General features: G+C 37.7%; 1 protein-coding gene across 1 annotated transcript in view; it reads left to right on the top strand.

The window, feature by feature from the left end:
• RNGTT (RNA guanylyltransferase and 5'-phosphatase) overlaps positions 1 to 23859 on the top strand; it is a 183323-nt gene that overhangs the window by 138272 nt on the left and 21192 nt on the right. The window contains exon 14 of the mRNA XM_065731011.1: positions 11160 to 11226. Coding sequence (XP_065587083.1) covers positions 11160 to 11226 — 67 coding nt within the window. The remainder of the gene's footprint in view (positions 1 to 11159; positions 11227 to 23859) is intronic.

The raw sequence follows: 23859 nt of genomic DNA, 5'->3' as shown, positions 1-23859 counted from the left end.
GCTTTTACAAAGGCACTGACCCTTTTGTCACAGCCAGGAAAACATTTCAGCTGTGTTTCTTAATACTGCTGAAATGCAGGATGAAGTATTACCTGAAGAATTTCTGTAAAAGAGAAGGAGTTCATAAAAAGCTCATACAGTGAATATACCATGGACTTTGATTTATAATGAACAGAGTAGCTCAATCTTGTACCTTCCATGCAGTTTCAGAAATGAGAGGGAAGCAGCCAGCAGAGTTCACGACAGCCATCCTGCCTCACTTTGGGTGGTATTTATCACTTTGGGTGGTATAGGTTTGCTTCTAACAGTGGGGTTTTCTCCACCCTGCTGGTGGCACTTGTGCCTGGCTGGATGTGTGTGACAGACCCATTCCAAACAAGGTGCTCTTTGTCCTTCACATGCTTCACTTCAGGGTAGTGATCTGCGTAGTCCCGCATGGACTCGTACCTAAATGGTTTGTAGACTACAATTCAATCATTTTGTGGTTGTGCATGATTAATTAATGAAGTACTTTGAATAAATCATTAAAGTAGTGAGGAGAGACAGGAAGAAAAAGAAATTGCTTAAGAGTAGTCTGGCAACGCATGTTCTTATGGCTAAGAAAGCTGTTTTGTGATGCTTTCCCTCAACATCTTCACAAGGAAGGTGGGAATTCTCATAATAGTTATATCTGTAACCCAGGTAGGCAAGCAAATTTTATATTCTTTACTGATTTTTTTTTAGAAAATGATCTCCCATATGTTTTTGTTATGCGACTATGTGTTCTGTTCTTGCTACTTTTGCACACCAAAGCATCATCAACAAGCTGCCATCTAATGACGTGTTTTGTGATGAAGTATTTATCAGGTTTGAATTCTCCCTCAGTTGACATAATGACTCCTTGCTTTTTCATTATGAGAAAGGAAATGCAGATCACCTGATCCATCTTTGTTTTGTCCTGTATTATCAAAAAGATACTGCTGCCAGCTAATTTATTTAGGATTCCTTGTGCTTTGATTCAGAGTGGTTTACAATTAGTTTTCTAAAAACCTTTTACATCAGTAATTCATCAGTGTTTTGATGTACAGTAGAGTCATCTCCCTGGGATATGGAAGTGCCTTGTCCTTATTGTGGAGGAGTTCCCTCTAAATTTGGCTGGCATGCAGGAAGATCTGTTTGTTTTCCTTGGAAGCATTAGCTGCCAGTATCTGGGACTCCTGTGAGATTGTGCCATCCCTGGTGCAGCATGCAGGGCACTGGGAAAATAAGGAAACTCTTGCAGCAGTTGGACTGACAGGTAAAGGGCAGAGTGGAAGAGATTACAGCTGGATGAGACAAGCCCATCATAGCTTTCCCCTCGAAATACGGTCTTTCAGCAGTAACATCTTACATTAAAATACCTGCATATTTCCATTTCTGGCTCTGCTGTAGAGATTTAGAATAAGTTTGTTCTGGGGGGTTTTGTTTTTGTTTTTCAGTGACAAACAGAAAGGCCAAGGACAAAGTAATGTTGAAACCTTACATAGGAAAAAAAGTTCACTGGACTTCAGAATTGTGCCTCGGAATGTTAGGAAGTGAGGGAGATATGAGAATTCTAGTTGCCAGGTTTATATACCTTATGATACATTCTTTAATTAATCCTAAGGAATTGATTTAATTCTCTAATTCATATGTGCAGGAGCACATATCTTTCACTGCAGAGGAGAGTAATATTAAGATTATGTGGGTGATTGTAAATATGGCATCAGCTTCTTCTCAAAGTGATGAACTTTGCAATTTAGCTAAAGTTGCCTGCCTTTGCTCCGTGACTTGCTTCATCAGCAGACTTTCTCTGTTCATGACTTTTTCCCATTTCTAATAAATATATTAAACAGTCTGTTAGGCAAATTGAATAGTTACTTGGCCTTTGCCAAGATGAAAACTGACCGTTTATTCTGCCTCTCCAGTCTCTTAATCAAGGTTTGATCCATAATAGTAAGCAGCCTTTTCCATAAAAAAGTACTTACTGCCTAGTTTTATTTTTTATTTTTTAAAGCAAATTACTGTGAGAGTCTGTAACAGAAGCCTTTTGGCTGTCTGAATCGATTATGCCACTGTGGTGTCTCTCCTGTCCCCCACTCCTTTTTAAGCACTCTTTCATTAAGATGATCAAAAGAGAAGCAGATGCAGCCACAGTGTGAGGGCAGGGGACGTGCAACTTTGTCAGTAGTGCAGCCACACATAGCCAAGGTGGGCGTGCTGAACAACGCTGAGCTAAAGGGCACGACTCCAAGAAGGCTGCAGAAATTACTCCATTTAGATGATAGGCTGATGTTTGTTTCTTTGCTTGTTTGTTACTAGCAATTCAGAATCTACATATTAAGAAATGTATGAAAGCTTAGATAGATTGCATCTGGGTTTGGTGATTTATTTCACCTTGATTAGGGAAGTATCCTCAGAGCATTTCTTTTAGTACCTCTATTTCTGCAGGCATTTTGGTAATTAAAAAATAAAAATAAAAAAAAACCCAAAACTTTATGACTTGGTATTTTTTATTTTTTTTCCCAGTGGAACAAAGAAATCAGCATCTTTTCAGCAGTGTCTCTTTCTTCCTTAGTTGCTCCTTCTGTTTTCACATGATCAAGTGAATCTCTCGCATTTTTTACAGGATTTGTACTTGGATATACTTGAGATTTTGTCACTTTCATCTCCATTATTTCTCCTTGTTTGTTATTAGAAGTCCTATTATTCTTAAGTTGCTCCTCAAGAAGTCTTTATTTTGACTTTGGAATATCTAATTAGACATCTCATATATTGAAATTTCCTATTGTAGAATTCAGTACTGTGGTCGTTTTTAACTGAATTCTATGTGTTGAATCTGGTAGCGTTGTGATCTCTGTTAAACGATAGCCAGGCTGAAAGGACCCTATGGAGTAAACTAGAAAGTGTATTTGCAGTGCTCCAGCATAATACACTGCTGGGATACGTGTCTGCTCTTGTTGTGCAAGATGTGGATCAATGTGGGCAGAGCTGCTACACTGCACACAGGAAGTGAGTTGGGAATAGTTCCTAACTCTGTCCTATATTTCAGTGAGATGAGAGGCATAATATTCAGAAAGAAAAATTGTGGTTTACCATCAGAAATAGATTCTATTAGTGAAATCTCTCAGACTATGTAATAATCTCCCAAAGGAAAAGGCAAGCAGCCTCATTTTTCAGATAATTTATGGCCAGCGTGGCCAAATTGCTCATTATACTTCAGGGAATAATACTGCATTGGTGGAGGAATGGGCATGATTATTTAATGGGTACTTTTTGTTTCTATTTACTTGTCTTTTCTACTTTTTATGGATAAGTTATATGTAAATGTAGTCAAAATGCTTCTTTATGTGATTTGTGTGCAAGGCAAAGCCTGGACAAACATTAAAATATAATCAGAAGTAGGCATAAGTGCAGCAAGCAAAAGAAAGGGCTTTTGGAAATGTCGGATGCTATGGTTTTATTCTCCCTGTCTCTAGCAAAGCATTCAAATACAATCTCACCCCCAAACAAAATAAAACTTAAAAAAAAAAAATCAAGAAAAAATAATGGTTATTAACCCCCCATCCCCCCAAGACAATGTGAGCCTTGATATTGCTCGGTTTATTCTTTTTGATCGTGATACAGGATAACTTACAGACCATTACCTCAAATATGAGGTCATTGTGTTCTGCCGTTTCAGGTTCTGTAAATGTCATTTTTATTGGGTTTGGTACATAGCAGTGGTGGGGTTATTCAGTGGCAGTATGTCTTTCAGGGTTCAGTTACTTCCTAGATTCCTGCCGTCAATAGTCAGTGACAGACAGTGATTTACTGCAGGTAGTGATGTAATTCCGTGAAGCCTTTCGAGTGATAAGGATAGGAGCTTTTCCTGTGGAGGGCTATTAGTGTGTAACATTGATATTTTGCTTAAGCTGCTTTTGTTTCAGAAAGCAGCATGGATATTAATACAACTGATAGCCTACATTGGTGGAATACCATAGTTTGAAAAGCTGAGGGGGTTGAATTCAGCTCTGAATTGAGCTACTCACTGCATTTTTTTCCCTATGAATATTACTTAGATATTATGTTAATTGCTGTCACCATTAGCTTGGCTTGGGGTATTCTGCAAGTTCTGAAATTGTACAGTGGAAAGATTATGATTAAATTTCCTTGGGGGTTTTATTGCAGAAATGAATTTAACATTGTAAAATTATTTACAATCTATCTTTTTAGTTTTGTTGTGGGCTTTTTTTGTTGTTTTTTTTTTTAGCACATGTATCCCTTCCCAACCTTTGTCTTCTCTCAGGTCGAATACAATTATTTCTCATCTTTACTATGAAACTAGCTGTGCTTAGTGCCTTCTCTAGTTGCCTCATAGGTGGGTATTTTGGGTTTTGTTTTTTTTTGGTATGTGCTCTAATTTGAGGGAAAATGTCCTAAATTGAATATACAATCTGTTTGTCTGCTATTTCCCATGATGATTACGTTGAAATAGCTCGTACTTGTCTGTCAAAATTTTCCTCTTTGCATATGAATGATGAGTAAAAAAATTGTGTCAGAATATTTCCATTGCCTAAAAAAAGGATTTCATAAATGCACTGTAGAGTGCTGGGAAAAGCTCTTCTGTGTGTAGCCCCTGCTTTTCCATTATGAGTATTCTGCATGCAAGATACATTACTGCTTAAATGAACTCTCAGTATGTGTACTTGATACTCTCAATGGCACGTTCTACTTTTCAAGCAACATTAGATGCACACTGTTTGCTAACCATATATGCATCTCAGCTGAAATTCACAGGCTTATCTACACACTGATAGATTTGGCCTTTTTGTTGTATCTCGTTGTATGCACTTTTGAAAACCTAGGGTCATACTTTCACCATGCTACTGTTATGCTAGTCTATGAAATAAATTACTAAATAATTACTTTCTAAGTTGAATGAGGTTAAATCTTTTCAGTATCAACCACAGAATCACTGATGCTTTTCTGATTTATTTATTTTTCCTGTGTTTTCCTTCAATTTATTCCTCCAAGAGTTGAAAAGCAATGGGGAATCCTTCTCCTAAGCAAGAAGCGAACTATAATTGCAATGCCACCATAGTAGAATACAAGTTACAGTTCAAGAGACTGTTTAAAAAACTGCTTCTCTTTCCATGGTTAAGATACTGCAGCACAGCATGCTATTTTCCCTCACAGTTCAAGTGAACACAGGATAAATACGGAGTATTTATCATATTATTAATAAGACATTGTGTGAATATGGCATCCTTTCTGCAATGCCATTGTGCTTTATTTATGCTTGTGTCATGGCATGCAGTAATGATGTATATTATTTGAATTAAGGAATACCAAATTTGTAAACTTATGTAGAAGTTACCTTTGTCTTCAAAGATATATGTCAAAGCCATTCAAATAATGTTTGAAAATGCATTTATTGATCTTGCAGTGATGTTCCTCCTATTCTCAGGGCAGTTGTTCATTTGTAGTTTTAACTTAGAACAGTCATTCCTGCCTGAAATGTGAAAATGCATCAGGAAAGATTTTTACAGGTAGTTAAAAGCATATATAGAGCACAGGGATGGATTTTTATTTATTTATTTATTGTATATGCTTATGGTGGAAAAGGCATACTTTAAAATGCAATGTGAAGTCTTTTGGATAATAACTAACATTAACTTACCATTATAGTGTTATTTTAAATGTGGAATTTCAGCATGAGAAAGCTGTCACAGTGATTTTCCTAAAATTGAGTCTGACTGTCCAATTTATATTTTAAGCAGTTTTTTTTCCCTATTCCAGCCTTAATAATTCACTAATGCATATTCAGAGAGAATCGTAGCAATAAAGATAAGGAAGCACACAGGGGTCAGCAGCACCACTGTCAGGATTGCTTTTGCATTCAGTTTTGCTTTACATCTAATGCACACTTGATACACATCTCAGGACTGAAATCTTTTTACCAGAGAACTCTTTGAAGGCTGTAAATGTCTTCTGGCAGCATGTGCAGGATGAAGTTGTTAGGTCAGATCACTCACATTTTAGCCACTTGGTACTGCTTCTGACTGTGAAGAAGAATTAGTGCATGCATCTTAATCCTTGTTTTCTCATCAGTGGAGTCAATATCTGCTAGGGTCAAGTCCCTTTCGTGCAGACCTCAAGAGTGTTTGAGGTATCAGTCTGCCATTCTCATCTACCAGAACACGTCCCCTGTGCTCTGAAGAGACTTCTTTCCAGGAGCAGATGAGATCACACCTATAGATGCTGCCCCTTATCATGACAGCAGTGAATTCCAGCTACTCCAGCATTAGAAGTGCAAACAACTATGTATAGCGTGTAGCTGGGTTTCAGAAGTTTCTGCAGTCTTGGATACTCTCTAATAGTTGTCTGATTGTGCAGCATACCGTAATGAAGCCATGTTAGATCCAACAGAGTTTTGCAGTTATGCTGTAGCAGCTTAACAAGCTTAAGGAGAGAGAGAAAAGAAAAAGCATGCATAAGATCATCGCTCATCTGTGATTGCAAGAGCTAGTAAAAAGAGCAAGCAACAGTCAGGAACAAAACCAGAGAAACAGAATCTAGTGACTTATACGAAATAATGAACTATTCCTCAACCACAGTGTCCATTAAGTTGAATCGTAGGTTTGCCAAACAGTGATACTGCAAGATATCAATTAATATTGTTCTTGGATTTTGATGAGAGTTATTTTTGAAATGTAAGGAAGAAGTTGCATTTTCTCTTTCAGAGGGATAGTGAATAACTGAAGCATGGCTGCAGGCAGCTCTGCATGCTTCCTGCTGCCAGTTTCACGCCGCTTTTCATCTTGGAAAAAACAAATGTCTCAAGCCTGCTCATTTTTCATTGCTTTCCTGCAGCACTCTCCACCCTTCTGCTGCCATTTCCCTTACATCTCCTCAGCCCCTCTACCGCACCCGTTGTGATTTCCACAGCCTGCTTCCCACTCCCAGCCTGTCTGAGCTGCGTGCTGCTGGCTGGGGCCACGCATCTCAGTACTGCGTTCCTGCATAATAACACCATGGTCTTGCAACAGAGCAAGCGCAGGAGCTGCTGCCTCGCACAGGAGCAAGTTACCGCGTTCAGCTCGCCTGCCGTAACTTGCTGCTGTGAGAGGCAGCGGCTCCTGGCTCCCCCTGCTCCCCTAGCTCTGTGCATGCTCCTGTCTGGAAGCCTCCCACACTTGTGTGGCAGCGCCGGGATCCAGGTAGTCTAGAGGGAATCTCACAGGTGGTTCGTGTATGGTCAGGAGTTATGTATTCAGATGGATGCATTGTGTGGCCCCATGAGATAGAGCAGCCCTTGGAGTATGACAGGTGGCCCTGGGGGTTCTCTTCGTGCTCAGGCTATGTCCCTGAGGCCAATCCGCCAACAGGATGTGGGGAACTGTTTGATGCCAACCTTCTGACTTTGCATAGCACTACTTGGTGGCTGCAGTGTTTGTATGGTGGTGAGCTGTGCCTGAGTCTTTGCTGAGAGTATCTTGAAGCAGCCACTTCATCCTACCTGACAGCTCTTGGTGAGTTACCGGAAAATGTGGAGAAGTGGACACGATCAGGCTCAAACTGAAAGGAGCTATCCTCATAATGTCCCTTTCCAAGGGCTCAGCGATTCCTGTGGCCAAAGGCAGTGGAACGTGTGAAGGGAATAAGGATGTGGATTGTCCCAGCCCCCAGAGCAAGATTGGCTGCGCTCAGGAGGTTGAGCTCTGTGTTCTATAGCCCTAACCCACCTACCTTTCTCTCTGCCCCGGTGCTTTCCAGTCCAGAGGGCTGCCTTGTCATGTTCTTATATCTCTCATTATCACTCTTGTTTGCCAGATTCCCTGCTGCCTCACTCTTCCTTATTTCAAGTTTCCTTTCACTCAGCCCTTAATCTTATCCCATATTTATTTGCATTTATCCCCCTTCTAGTGCCACTGCTTTTTTGCGTTTCTGTGCCCAACCTTACCCACTCCCACAGTCAGCATCCCTTGCAAACTGGCTCCTGCAGCTGGGATTTTGAAAACATAGGTACTCTTTTGATCGTAGGAAAGAACAAATCTAGGATGTTGAATGCAGAAAAGAGGGCATTTGGCAGTGTTTTCTTGGTGCTGGGAAGGCCTTTATGACTTTGATATTACATAGTCAAAAGTCAGAAATGATTGGTTCTAATAGTTTTCTTTTATGGTGTGTTTATGGGACATAATGAAACAGCCCTAACAGGCGTGGCTAGGGAGATGACTACTCAATTCAGTATATGGGATAGAGTATGGGGATTCTAGTTTTATGCATGGACAGCTCGTCCTAAAAAAAATGTTGCTACTTGGAGTGTGCTTTCCTACCTTTATTCTGTTTATTTATTAGTTATGGGAGAAAAAAATAGAAAACAATTATTGATAATGTATTGAATGAAATATGCTACAAATAAAGTATGTTGCAATCTCTGAACTAGTATAATTAGTTTAGACGACTTTGGATATTGTTACACATTTTAAACTGTAGATACTTGTATGTGAAATACCTGTAGGCATTTGCTTTTTTGATGATTGTTTCTCATAATCTTAAGGTAATTATTTGAATGTGAAATTCAAACATGATAATTGCACTGTGAAACCATCACCGATATTTCATAGGCTGGTGTTGATTTCAGTCAATGCTTGCAAGGCTGAGTTTGAGTACTGCTGATGGGGTTGTAAGAACAGAACTGTACAAATGTGGAATTAGGTAAGAAACTAACTTTAAGAGGACATCATCGTGAGAAGACGTGCAAGTGCTTATAACTAAGCCTGACCACTGCTGAAAGTCTTCAGAGGCAAATGTTGCTTAACTTAACAGGGTCGTTAGATGAGAGCATTAAGGGAGAATATCCGTATCAATTTACACTTGTTGAAATTTATGGTATAACGTTAATTTTAAGTACTTGAAAAGTATTTTCAGAATGATGGGAGAGATGAGAATTGGCACATGCTTCCATGCCTCACTGATCTCCTCCTCACTGGCATATGGTTTCTCTAATTCCTCCACTGAAGGCAGCTGAGGCATAGAGAGCACTCCTGCCATAGGTTGGCCTTTCCAGAGCCTCAGCAGTGACTCTTGTTGCACCCTACCTGCCTCTGCAGGCTGTTGTATGAGTTTAGTCTCTGAAATAAGGAAATGTGCTGGTTGGAATGACTCTGAAGTAAAAGAGTTTACACTGGTCATGAAATAGAGTTTTTTTTCTTTTTGATTGCTCAAGATGTTTGGTGGGAAGGAGGGAACCCAGAATATTTCAGGATATTTAACTATGATCATATTGAGATGCTCATTTCAACCATGAATGGAATACTAACAGGCTTTGAATGTACAATATGAATAGAAAGTTAAGTAGCATAGACAACGATGGTATCTTCAGGAAAGACAAGTCTTAAGGTTCCTTCAGTGTTCATTACTTACAAATAAAGCTGTCAGACTCAGCTTTGTAACAGTCCTTCATTCCTTTCTGGTAAAGCGAGGATCATGAAGAATCATCAAGTGAGAATAATTAAGTGTCTCTATTTTCTTTTCTTTTTTTTAGTTTCTTTATTAGAAATGCAGCTGGTGGATTTTATTATTATTATTATTTTATTCTTTTGCCTGACAAATATTATATTATATTATAAAGCAGTCCTTTCTAAGGTGTTTTAAGCTGCCCCTTTCTAGTATGGTTACATACTGTGAATTCTTTTCATGGATTCTCTTTTAACTTTTTCTACTAATTACTTCCCATATGTTTCTTTTCATTTAGAAAGCCTTAAATATTTTCTGAATTTGCTTTATACTCCTAGGAGATTTGATCAATACACCAACTCTTTCAACTCGAGAGGTCTGTGTTCCAAATGAATTTAATTTATTGTGGGTAAAAGTGAATTTGACATACTCAACTTGACTTTGTGTCAATACGGCAGATCCATTGCAAAACAGTAAAGCTCTTCCAGGCTGAGCCAGGCATGTTGATGAGCAAAGTGGGAAAGCTGCTTACCTGTCTGTACTGTGACTGATTTGCTCTGCTCCTTACTACTTTTTCTTTCCTTTGCACATTTCTATCAATACCCAGGACATTTCTATGTACAGAATCTAATTACAAGAGGATTTTGATGATGATACATAACTTGACACCACTTCTTATGGTTTTAAATACTCCAGTGTTTTGACTTTGCCATTTTGCTGAGTTCCAGCCATTCTCACTGCTAGTGAACCAGTTTAAGGTCATGTATATTGTCATCAGAACTAGAAAAAATCAAAGTCGTACTATGAGGTGTTTGTTGTGTATCAAAGGTCAAAACAATTACTTGCTGCTATCAAAGTTCTGTTCTCTTTTGATTTTAAAAATAGAGCTGGAGATAGTGAGAAATTGCTTGGAAAAGACAACCAGACTATATATAGAGAAAGCACATCATTCACTATGAATTGAAGGTGTATATATATATACAACATACGTATGCTTAAACATACATTTTCTAAGAAAGAGACACGTTGAACTCACATTTACCAGAATGGTGCACATACTCTTATTTAATTACTGGCAATCTCTAAGTAGGGTGAGAATTTGGACTGAGCATGAGGCCTTCTTATTAAAGGAGACAGAATATAAAATCAAAGGAAACTAAAAAAAAATGTTTAATAGAAAACACTTTATGAAAAGTTGGAACTATGGAAAAATATGATGGGTTCTGAATGTCCCTTATAATCAAACCAAACATTTGTATAACAAATATACAGTATAACAGAGATTCCCTATTATTTCTCTTCTTGTAGTGATGTTTTCATATCACTGTGAATGCTTTTATTTGTCCTGATCTGGTTGGCTCTTAGGCCTGTTGCTCTGGGTGCATGTTTATTTAGTCTGTTCTCTGACTGTATTGTATATGTCTCTAAGGTGTCTTAATAATGGCACATGCTCCCAGTCTTACTGAGTGGCATTCATTACAAAGGAGTTTATGAAATGATTCTGTTGAAGAGCTTATCAATGCACATGGTATAATGAGCGATGCATCTTTCATTTTTGTACTGATTCAAATAGGATTGTGTTATCATGTTTGCAAAGGTAGCTCCTGCCATTGCAACGAGACTGGTCCCCTTGACAAGGTTCAGTAACAACTGTTGGAGATGCAAAAATCTTATGGATGTAAAGTGATATCTTAAAAACACTTTTTTTCTGTTTTTTTCAGGCTACTCACCCAGAATGTTGGTCTTCTTTACGTTGGAAACTTTGACAGACCTTTTGCACAGATTAAGGTAGGATTAACAAGTAGGGCAGATAGACTATTTAAGCTAATTCAGTTCTTTATCTTTAAATTCTTGATTTAGAGAATTTTAAGTGTATCGACACTGTTCCAGTAAAACTAATTGGAAATAGTGGAATTTCTTTTTGTTGTTCACTGTATTCTGGGTTTGTTTCTAGTTACATTTATGTTCTTCCCACAGAAGTTTAGTTTTTCCCATAGTCTTTTGATTAATTTTAATTCTGGTTTAATCATCAGAACCAAAATGTATTCTTTTTTTTTTTTTTTTTTAGCTTACCCTGTCAATGACATTTCAAAATAAAGCCATTTTTAGAACTCTGTAATTCCTCAGATAAACCTTGACAGGGGAGATACTGCAGTAAAAAGCACAGATTGTTTTCCCAGTATTATTGGAATTATTATGGAAGGATCATAAATTGCTGGGAAATCATTTGTCCCTTATACCTGTTTGTTTTACTTCAGTTGAATTATAGTAGTTTAACATTTCTAATTGACAGTTGCTAATGAGTTATTGTCTTGTCACCTGCAAACAAAAATGTCTTACAATAATATATAGATTGATTTTGATGAGTGTCATTGGGAATTTACTTAGGACAAAGAGAGTTAGGCATAAGCATGTCAATCATTACAGTGGGATAGGGAAATTGAGTGTCTGTTTTGGTATGTTGAAATACTCCAAATTATACTTGTAATTATTGTATATCCTGCACTTGTGGCAGCGTAGAACCCTCCAGGGCATTCATTTTCTTCTTTCTCTCAATTTTAAAAGCCTTACTCTTGTTTTACATCAAAATGAAACTTAATTTCTAAAACTCAGACATGTTGCTGTGCCATCCCTAATTACATTACCAAAGAGCAGTACTCCCAATTGTACCTAGAAAATACTTGCTTTTTCTACCTTGAATCTTTGTACTGTTTTCAGATGGCTTCAAAAGAATAGATGATTGCTTTTCATCTTTGCAGTACCAACATATATATATATATGCATACATATTTTTCAGTTTGGTTAATAATCAAACAATTTAAAATATTTCTGGCACAATACCTTGCATTGCATGAAATTTCATCCCAAAAAAGCTTGTTATTATTGGTGATATCTGTTAATAATCTTGAAGTGCTTTGTATAAGTAAATAAATTGTACAAACATAAAGAATGCAAATGATAGTCAGGAATTTTGAACTCACATGGTCTGCAAGGCTAACTATAATCTCCTTGTTGTCTTTAGGACAGAGGATGATATGTTTTAATAAATTACACCTTTATGAACTATGCCTATGGGTGATATGGCAATCACCCACCCAGTGAAGATCACCTCTCCTTTGAGATGTATGTAATTTTTGTCATCTCTTTGGAGGGCTGCCATTAGATTCCATCTTGTTATTGTGGTCTTGGTACTACTGATAGGACCCTTTATTTCTATAAACATCTGAGGAGTTTGAAGGGGCCTAAGGTGAGTGATGATTATTATTATTATTCTTTTTTACTGAGTGTTAAAGCTGGCCCCACTCAGAGTCATCTTTTAGGAGCTACTTCTCTCAGCTTCCCTTCCTAGGGGCAATCAGGGAGCTTAACCCTGCCTTGAATGACTAATGGTAGGTGTTCTCCAAGATTTGGCTGCATTTCATTTCAGGTTACTATGCACATCTGATTGCTAGCCTGAGGAGAGGAGGCAGGGTATGTACTGCCAGACAGCAATGGAAAATTTTCATCCTTCCACTGAAAAATGAGTGATGTGATGTATGGGCTAGGATCATTCTGCAGGACTGAGTGCACAAACAGAATAAATACAAAGTATGCATTCAGTTTCCTGCACTTTGCTTTCACAGGCTTTTCTGCTGCAAGTTGCAGCTGCATGTTAGTGCAGGTTCTTTGCACGCTCCTCTTGGAACGTGTCTTAGTGATTATCCACTAAATTTCCAGCATACAAAGCCTTACTATCACCATAAGACACAGTATTATTATATTTCTTTTAAACCCATTACCTAATAGTTTGATTTTTTCCACCTAACCCTTACATCAGTGGAGAGAATAATTCTGCATTTTTACTGTTACCTCTTGTATTGTGGGGATTGGCACAGTGTTCAAGATACAAGTGCAGTAATGTTCCCTTTAATATTCGCTGTTCATAGGATGTATGTGGTACAATGCTTGATAAATATCTGATGTAAATTTAATTTGAATATGCTAATAGTAGACTTCCTAGTTTATGTTGCTGCTGTGCTCTAATTTTAATTGTTACGTTTGCCACAGAATAGGCAGTCTGTATATTCAAAATAACTTTCAGTTACCACCTAGGGAAAACAAACCTTATTATCCACTAAATGAGTGTAGATTATATATAGGCGTATTTAAATGAGCTAATTCCACATAGCTGTACTCTGAAAAAATAATGCTCATTTCTGGAGCTATAGGTGTATATATGGGCATATATTTGCACATCACTGCTTTGTTTCTTTTCTAGAGATAAAGGTAATCTTGAAACAGCAAGCTCATTTCTCTCAGAGTAATATCTTCTGTGGTTCTCAATTAGACAACGATGCACAGTTAACAAAAACAATACACTTTTAAAATTGAGACTCCTGTCTGATTCCTTGGAGATTCTAGAAAATGTCAGCTGCCTGACAGCAAAGGAATTGATGCAGAGTGATGAGGCTGCAACTTCTTAAAGATCTTCAGCACCAATAGTGAGGAGTAATGACTCATGATAAGAGCTGGTACTGCTAAAGGAAATTTATGTATTCTGGAGGTATACCATGGTCTTCTGGAACTGTTGACACGAGTTTCTTTTGTTGTTCCTCCTGCAGTCTTTCATACACTGCTATCAATGATTCCATCAGTTAAAAGAGCCATGAACCAAACTCTGTTGTGGAATATATGTAAGGCAGAGTCTTGGTAACCTTTTTAGTTTAGATATCTTCTTGTTCACTTTGTGATAGATTGGTGTCTCTTGTTACATAAATTACCCAGTTGCAAATATCTCAGCTGTTGAGGTCTTCTTTTAAGATATGGCATTACTTGCCAAATGTGTGCATTAAAGAATGCCCCAAACCACTACATTCCTCAGTCAGTGTAGATTTATTACTTAAAGTGAGCCATTATTTTATAGAGTTACTTCTAATGCATTTTTAGTGCACTTTCAGTAGGATGAATAGGAATGTTACCAGGTCTTTGAAATATTCATAGTAAACATATAAACTGCCATGTTAGTCCTCATAAATTCATGTTTCAATTTATGTACATCTAAAAAACTGCAGAGAAAAGCTCCTTATCAAAGTGTACATTTGCAATAGTAAACAAGTTTTGATTTTAAGAACTGTATAAGATGATAATTGTACCAGTGTCTTTGATGATGAAGACTGAGGATGGCAAGCCTGGGAAAAGGTTCTGCAATACTGACGTCTCTTGTAGAGATTATTATTCTATGTCCTTCTTCCTCATATGCAGTAATTCATTAATATTTATATATATTAATATTTATAGTGCTTCTAAGACATAGATGAACTGGTAAGATTAACTGCAATTACCTGTCTTCCTCCTCCTATCTTGCTTTCAGTGATGTCAGTGGTAGTGCTTGATAGATGTTTGATCTCTGCGCTTCATTATACGAAAGGAATGAGAAACATTCACTCCTGAAGTTTTTGAACTCTGTATCTGGTAGTGGTAAGATCAGAAGAAATGGAAAAAAGAATGTTTTCCTGGCTAGAGGGATCTGCATTGAATTTTTCTTCTCCAGTAATTTAATATTCTGTGCCCGATGTTAAAGATTTTGTGTGTTGCCACTTAGAACAGAGTTCAGGATGCAGAATCTTTAAGTTACTGCAGGAAGTTTGTGATTACTCTTGTTCTGGAGAAACTGAGTTTTGGTATGCACAATAGCTCATGAAAATGGTGGCTATTCCAGTTAGCCGGTGATGTATTACCAATTTGAAAGTCAAATACGCTTTAGCTATGAAGTCTCATTTTATTTCCACAGGACTCCTCTTTAACATTGTGTTGAAGGAATTGATTTCATGTAGGGTAGTTCTTATAATTGTTTTTTTGTTTTGTTTTTTTTTGTTGTTTCTAAATTAGAATAATTTACTGCTTAAATATAGCATTGGTTCAAAGGTGTTATAGAACAGTTTCACAACACATTTACTTTTTTTAATCTTTAACTGATTAAGTCTCTGTGTTGGTAGTTGCTGTCATACATGTCTGCATTCATGATTTCTACCTTTCTTAATGTGGTTACATACATGGTACGTGGTTCTTAAGGTGGATCTTAAGTGGTTATGTTCATTAAAAATCTCTTAGAAAAACAGAAAGATTATCTAAAGGTTTCTGTAGGTGCAACTGTCTTAATCAGTAAAATGAAGTCTTGACATTAGTTGAAATTGGCTGGCAGACTCTTAAATCTATTTTCATTAGTTCTTGTTAGTGTTCTTTTGGTAATAATGAAGTTAATCAAGAAAATTTATCATGCAAATGCGTTTAATAGAAGTTACTAATTTAATTGTTCAGTGTACATAACAGTCACCTGCAAAGTGTTTTAAACCTGCTTACAGAATAAGAAATCTTCATTACGTACATGATCCATTGCTTTTGAAATAGAGATTTGTTCAGTGTGGAGCAAAATGAAAATTTAACAATTCTCTAACCTGTAATTGCAAATTCCATGTTACTGTTTCATCGATTTATTAGGATTGAAAGTTTTGCAGATCAGTTCCTAGTTGCTTCTAGGATTAGGGAAACTGCAGTACGTTGTGTTCTCCATTATTAATCAGTAATGAAGCTTCTGACAGGCTTTACTGTTGTGCTAATGACTAGTTTCATGTTGTGTTCTTAACACATTTAATTACCATTTAAATAAAGATTAATTACTGCCCTTTTATTTTTAGTATTTTAGGAGTAGTTATTAAAAAGTTGCAGAATAAATACTACTTTGTTCAAAATAGAATCGTTCTATTTAATAGAATATGAGGGCAGTTAATGGTGACAAGAGTACTTTGGAAATAGTGTTCTTACTGTTTTGTTTCTATGCCATAAGCCCAGTGGAAAGATCCTGAAAGTTTAAAGTTTGCTTATGGGGAGTTTGCTGCTGTGGTTAGAGCAGTCTTTCTGTCAAGCAAAAATCAAGCTCTGTACTCTGATCTGCAGCTCTGTAGCCATTACCTGTGATTTTATTAAACGTGAGAACAGTATTGCTGATTGCTGAGGTTGCTAAACCTACCGCCCACACTCCAGGACTACCACTTTGATTCTAAGCTATTATTTGCCCAACTATGTTATTTTCCCTCAGCAAATATGCTTTTAACTTAAAACATGAGGAAGCAGAGCAGAGTCCTACCAGGCAGAGGCCCTGCAGTGGATAATTGCCCCAGAATAATTTCACTGGTCACATCAAAACCAATAGACCCTCCAGATGCAAATCTACCCAACTTTACTTCTAGATCTGCAGGCAGTTTATCAGAGAAGTTACTGTAATGTTTTCAGGAACTGGAACATTTTCAGTGTAGTTTCATTCAGGGAATGAAAACATGTTTAAGAAGCAGTCTGGACTTCACTCGTGACTCCTTCAGCAAGATCAAACCTCTACAGGTGATTCCTGAAGGGAATGGCCACAATTTACAAGAGCATTATTTTTGAAAAAAGGAGGGCAAAAACATGAATTGGTGAAAGAGATGCTTTCCATAGACCACTTTCTAAGTTAGAAGAAGCTGGCCTGTGTTTCTTCCTGGATGACAGTGACACCTACTACCAAATGGTGATTCCAAAGCTGAACATCAGCTGCTCGCTCTTCTACCACGAAGATAGTGAAGACATAAACTGAGTGTTGCTTCTGTTGCTTTTCTGCCCTTTGTATTTCTTTGTCCTGTTAGTGTATTTTAGGTGAAAAAAAATGCGACTGAGTAAAACATAAGGATATCATACCTTCAGCACGAAGAAAATAACTGCTTACCTTGTACTGTCTTTGCAGTTCTCTCATGGCATGACTATCCAAAAAATAAGTTGTCAATACAGTTTAACCATCATTTTCAGTGATTAGGGGGCTTTTGGGGCATGGTGTTCTGTCAGGTTGGCAGCATAGTGCCCATGGAGCTTCTCCAGGACTAATCTTGAGAAGATGCTTAGTTAATAGTTTTATTGATGATTTTGCTGTGGTTGAGGATTTGTGTACTGATGATGACAGTTCAATGTCAGGAACAGGATGAAAGAGAACCAGCACAGGAAGGACTGACTGAGCTTTGGCTGTAGGTTACAAAGTAGGACAAAACATTATAAAAGCTTAAATGTGTAGGCATGGAAATGAGCACATCTGCCATCTTCTGAAGTTTCCTCATTTAACAGTGATGTGTCTCAGAAAAAAACCAACAGTTTTTTTATAGGAGAAATTGATTGGATGCAGCCATGAAAAAGGCAGAGATAGCCCTAGAACTTCTGGAGAGAGACATTCCTGAGGAAAAGGAAGTGTGAGTTCTACCCGTTGGTGTATGGTTCTGGTTGATCACACTGAAAATAAATTATTTCAAACTGAAAGTGACAGTTACCGGATTGAGCAAAGGCATGTAAAATAAAGAAAAATAGAGGTAACTTATTTGCTTAGCTTATCAAGACACAGTGTAAGAGAAAGATTGTTTCATCTTCAAGTATATTAGCAGAATTAGTATTGACAATGAGGGGAATATTGATGGGAAAAAATGATTTAAAACTGTAACGACGTAATGGTAAAAGATCAAATCAGTTGTGCATGACAGGAATAATTTTATTCTGAAAACTGAAGAATAGTTGTGAGAACTACAGGATCTGGATTCAGCTGCCACTACGAACAGACAAGGAGGATAACAATTACATGATTCGATGAATCTGAAAGAGGAAGATAAAACTGATAATCTGAGTTGCTACGTTTCATTAAACATAGTCACTCTGAATTAAAACACACAAACCTATGAAAAAATGTGCTGTATTCTACTTCTTGAGTTCAAACTCTATCTTTGGGATAGTTATGAACATTATTGATATATATTGCTAATAGTCTCCAAACAGAACTGGTGGCTCTAACATTTCATAGGGTTTTGTGGGATGTTATAACAGTTTTTTTTCACATCCTCTTGATGAATAGGGAACTAACTCCAAGTGTCTCTGGAGCTGCAATTATTTCCAGTTGAGAAGCCAAGTAAGGAATTCTTTATTCCTTATTTTGTTTGTCTTTCTATATGTGTGTATTATGCAGAAGTCTACAGATTTGGAACATGAACATTTAAAAAGTAGGGCTGATTATCAGGAAATCTGAAGTGAATTTGTCAGAGTGAGAATTTAAGCTTTGTTCCTCGTGCTTATTGTTAAATGGAGATGGTGTGCAGTCTCCTCCTTGTGGGATTTCCTATATTGTTGAGATCATGCTTTCTGATGTCTGAATCTGTCCTCCTTTTCTACTCACTCCTCTCACAAATTTGGCAGTGTCAAATTCAACATCATAGTTTTTATCTTCAAGGTACTCTCATAGATTCATCAAGGTTTGAAAAGACCTCCCAGATCATCCAGTCCAACCGTCCACCTATCACCAGTATTTCCCATTAAGCCATGCACCTCAGTACAACATCTGAACATTTCTTGAACCATCAGGGATGGTGACTCCACCACTTCCCTGGGCAGCCCCATTCCAATGCTTGACCACATTTCTGGAGTTTTTCCCAATGTCCAACCTGAACCTTCCCTGGTGCAACTTGAGACCATTCCCTCTGGTCCTATTGCTAGTTACATGGGAGAAGAGGCCGACCCCCACCTCACCACATCCTCCTTTCATGTAGTTGTAGAGAGGAATAAGGTCTCCCCTGAGCTTCCTCTTCTCCAAACAAAATAATCCCAGCTCCCTCAGCCACTCCTCACAAGACTGGTTTGAGATCAGGTGTGGGATATATGAAAAGTTATCTGATAGAGGATTTGGGGCTGTGTTTTCTGTCCTTAGAAATGCAAGTTAATTCTCCACAGCAGTAGAGTTTTCAGCAGGGCAAGCCAGCATGTGAAGTGATTCTCACAGAGCCTGGAGTGATAATGCACCTCACAGTCTCAGTGTTTGCTGAGATCATGGTGCATTTTTTTTTACCTTGTCTCTTAAGCAGTAGTGTGAATATATTCATCGACAAAATTCTGATCTAGTGACAGCAGTAAGGAAAGCTCCTAGAAAGTAGCTCTCATCTTGTAGCCTGTGAAGATGTGGGAGGGGCCAGAGAAGAGAGTTCACTGAACTAATTGCAAGTTAGAAAATGTTGTAAGGTGCTGGCAAGAAATCATGCTCCACTGATTCCTAAGTTCTGTGTTTGTTAAAGGTAGTAAATCCAGCTCCCTTTTTGAAAATGAGATCCTTTTGAACTATTACTTTGAAAGTTAATTAGAAAAAAAAAGCAACCACATCTCTCTTCTTTATCTCTTGACTTCCTTTCACTTTGCTATGTCTAAACATTCATTGTGGGCAGCTTTTCTCGAAGGTAGATGCTAATGCTTAGGGGCAAGCAGTCCTGACTGTGTGCTCATATAGACCCTGCATATAGAGCCCTCAGTTCTGCCTGGGAATGGTAGACCCTAATAATGTAAATTAATATGTTCTATGTTTGTCTATAGTATGCACAAATGCCAGCATACGGTGGACACGCTTACTCTCAGTAGTTATATTGCAAAATAGTAAAAAATATTAAAAATCAGTAGACTTGGAACTGATGATGTAAACAGAGAAGGAATACCAACTAAGAAATCTGCATGAGCATTGCAAAAATGAAGCAGTTGATTTTGTATGCTGTCACAGTTATTGTCCATAAGAACAAAATGTTAATGAGCTATAATTTTATAAATTCACTGTGTTCTGCTGGATCAGATAGTCCCCATTTTGCTTTTTCTCATGACTATGCCCATGAATTCACTTAACAAATTTGTTCTTTGTGAAGTCTGCAGTGTTCCATAGAAGTTCACAGAATTAAGAAGATTACCTCTGCTGTTTTCTGTCGTTGCTGCCAATAAGATAGAATAATTGACGCTTGGTTTTGGACTGTTAGGTTTTTTGGACATCTTTTGTTACATCAGCTTGTAGATGTTGTTTTAGAAAATCAATCCAAGTTTCTTCGTGCTAAGCATAGGATAAATTAAACCTTCTGGAAAGGTTAAAATAATAGCTAATTGATGGTAGATCATATTTTCTAAGCTTTCTATTTACTTCTATATAAACTGTTTAAGAAAAAAAATCAAGTGCTTTCAATGAGTACTGTAAAAACGAACAGATTGCAAATTTTAAAGCCTTCTATTTCTTTGGTTTTGAAATATCAATACATCCTAGTGATAGAAAATTTGAATGATAATGCCTCATTTCTCTAGAAGCATAGAAGAACAAGTGCTGACAAAGGAAGCTCATGAAATTTAAGAGCAGCAAGTGCTGGTTTTGCAGTTGGGGCAGAGATCTCCCTGGCCTTTGCATGCAGCAGCTCTGCAGGAAAGGGCCTTAGGGTCCCTGTGGCAAACAAAGTTAAAGGCCAACCATAGCCTGGTTTGTGTTAGCTACAGCCTAGCTGTTACATCAATGAAAGTCATGATTGTTCTCTACTTGAGCATTTTTGAGACTACAACTACATGCTGCTCTGGAGTCCTCAGTGCAAGAGGAGTCTGCAGGGGGTTGTGAGGAAGGGTCATCTGCTGTATTTGGAAAGATTAAAGAAAGTGGGTCTGATTAGTCTGAAAAAGAGAAGACAATGGGGAGGTTGAACTGCTCCCTTCTATCACTTAAAGTGAGGTTTCTGGAGAAAAACAGATGAACAGCCATTTCTCAGATTTGCATAGTGAGGAAGAAGAGAGAAAATTCCAGTTGGGTGTGTGGTGGACAGTGTTACAGTGAGGTTGTTTGGGCACAGCAGTAGCAGGTTTCCCAGAGAGACTGTGATGTGGAGCTTTTTGGAATTTTACTGGAAAAAGCTTTGAGCAGCCTGAATCATCCTTGAATTGACCCCTGCCTTAAGCAGGAGGTTGGACTAGATGGTTGGTGAAACTCCTATCTAACTGAGCTTTTCTGGTTTCAGACATTGTATAGTAAAGGCAGACAGCACTGTGAAATATAGCTAATTCTCGATTATATGTAAAACTCCCTCATGTATTGTGTTCATCAAGAAATTCTACAGTTGGATATTTCTGAGCCTCCACTGTTGCTAATTGAATACAGCTTAATTTCAGTCAGTGATATTAACATTCAGTGTACCAGTCAGGTCTTCCTCCCTATCTTTTACTATGGCTGCAACCATTTCTGCATTATACAATACTTTCAATACTCCACTCTCAATATCTTTTATTTATTCATTTCCTGTTAAATGTTTACTTTTGTAAATGACTGGTTTCCTCGTAATACCAAAAATATGGGGAAAATACATATTCCTTTCCATTAAGGCCTAGAATTGCATTACCTTCCAGAGATTTGAGTCCTCAAACAGAAAACATTTTAGTCACTAAAATATTTATTTAGAAAAATGGTTTGTTGTTTTTTTTTCTCCTTTGAAGTCATTTTGCAGCAGTTTTCATGTAAAGAGACAGTATGGTGTAGTTGCCAAGCCACTCTTAATGATTTTTGAAAAGTTGTGGTAGTCAGGTGAAGTCACTGTTGACTGAAAAAAAGGCAGCATCACATCCATTTTTAAGAAGGGTAAAAAGAATGACCCTGGGAACTACCAATCTGTCAGTCTTACTTCTGTGCCAGGAAAGATCATGGAGCAGATCCTCCTGGAAGCTATGCTAAGGCACATTGGAAGACAGGGAGGTGATACAGGAGAAACAGCATGGCTTCATCAAGGGTTAATCCTTCATGACCAACCTTATGATGGTGTCACTGCATCAGTGTATGCAGAAAGAGCCACTGATGTCAGTCTGGACTTCAGTACTGTATTTGACACAGTAGCCCACAGCATTCTTTTCTCCAAATTGGAAAGATACAGATTCAGTGTCTGGCCTGTTCCATGGATGAAGAACTGGCTGCAGGTCAAGTCCAGAGAGTGTTGGTCAATGGCTTCAGTGAGTGGCTGGAGATCAGTGATGAGTGGCGTCCCACAGTGGTCAGTTCAGGGACTGATACTCTTTAATATCTTCATCAGTGATATCAGCAGTAGCTGATACATGTTATCACACCTTCGTTTTCATGATTTTATGGTTGGTGTTTTTTTTGTTTGTTTCAGCATTCCTTCATACTAAATTCATTTGCTTTCTTACTTCTTTGGATTATTTATGTTTTACTGTACTCAACAGACAGTGTACAGGTTGCTGTTCTGAGTATAGTCATACAGAAAATCGGATTTTCAAAATGATGTGCAAGTTGTGCTTACAGCAGCTTTCCTGTGCCCAGTGGTATGGAAGTAAATGATGATAATGTAAACATAGGGACATGCATCTTGTGTCGTTATTAAAATTACATGTGTTAGTATGCAAATAGCTTTGTATTGAAGAGACTACAAAACAGAAGGGCTAAGCTCTGTCTCCGACCCACGAAGCTATTGCTCACTACCAACTAAAAACTGCAGGGAAAGATTCTCGGAATGAGAGGTTCATTTTAGCAGTAAGTGAGCACAGACCTTGCAGATATTTCTCATCTGCATTGCATTGTTCCTCTCCCCCCACCCCTCCCATTCTTATCGTGGTGGAACAACTGAACAAGTCAGTGTAAAACCGACAAATATACCGTGTTGTGGTGCAAGTTATATTTTGCTGTAGTCCTCATCATCTTACTTAGGTTTTCCTCTTCCAGGCTTCTATCTCTGAGAATATTCTGTCTCCAGTGCATGAGTGATTCGAGGCTGGCAGTGTTTTTTGTGTTGCTTTCTTATGTTTTACAAGAATTGTCTTGCAGGAGAGGGATAATTTGTCCATGATGCTTTTAAACTCTTGAATGTGGTAATTTGTTGCTGCAGCTGTTACCGTGTTGTAACTACATTGTGAAACCTGTTTGTATGTGCCTCTCCATCCAGAGAGCATAAGCTTTCCTGTGAGTAATTGAGGATACGTTGCCTAACATCTCTCTGTGGGACCAGGTCCTGTGCTTGAGTTGACACAAAGACTTTTTCCTTTGATGCAGACAAGCTCATGCTTGTCTTCCATCAATACAATTGCATTTGCATTTTCTTTTCACTACTATATAATATTTAAACAGTATGACAAATGTGCTCAAGCTTCACAGAGTTTTAGGCAATGTAGGAAGATTGTTGCAGATACTGTCTTCTCCAAGGAAGTACTGCCCTAAATCTGTGAATCTTTATTATCCTCCAGAAACTCTTTTCATGTCGTATTGTCATTGATTAATCTGTTCTCATTTTTTAAATCTGTTCTTTGTCTTTTCTTTCTGCATTAAACGAGAGGCTTTTGTAGGTACTGTAGGGAGTAGAATGGATAGTAGTCAAGAGTACATACAAAAAATGATTTCTAGATAAAATTATAAAATACCACATTAAAATTAGTTCAAATTGAATGAAATGATGTAAAGGTATTTGTGCAAACTCTTTTAGGTCTTCTTGAAGCATTTCTTAGTAGTTCTTTGGTTAAAAGTATTGTAAGAAGAACAGACTTGGAGGGATGGAGAAAGCAAATTGTTCTTAACAATTTATAAGCAGAATAGATCTGAATTTGTGAAGA

The sequence above is a fragment of the Cyrtonyx montezumae genome, unplaced genomic scaffold, assembly GCF_038088225.1.
Source record: "Cyrtonyx montezumae isolate F1298 unplaced genomic scaffold, pur_monq_1.0 scaffold_13, whole genome shotgun sequence".
Taxonomy (NCBI): Eukaryota; Metazoa; Chordata; class Aves; order Galliformes; family Odontophoridae; genus Cyrtonyx; species Cyrtonyx montezumae.
Note: the sequence above shows the minus strand (reverse complement) of the source record. Positions and strands in the feature narration are given on the sequence as shown.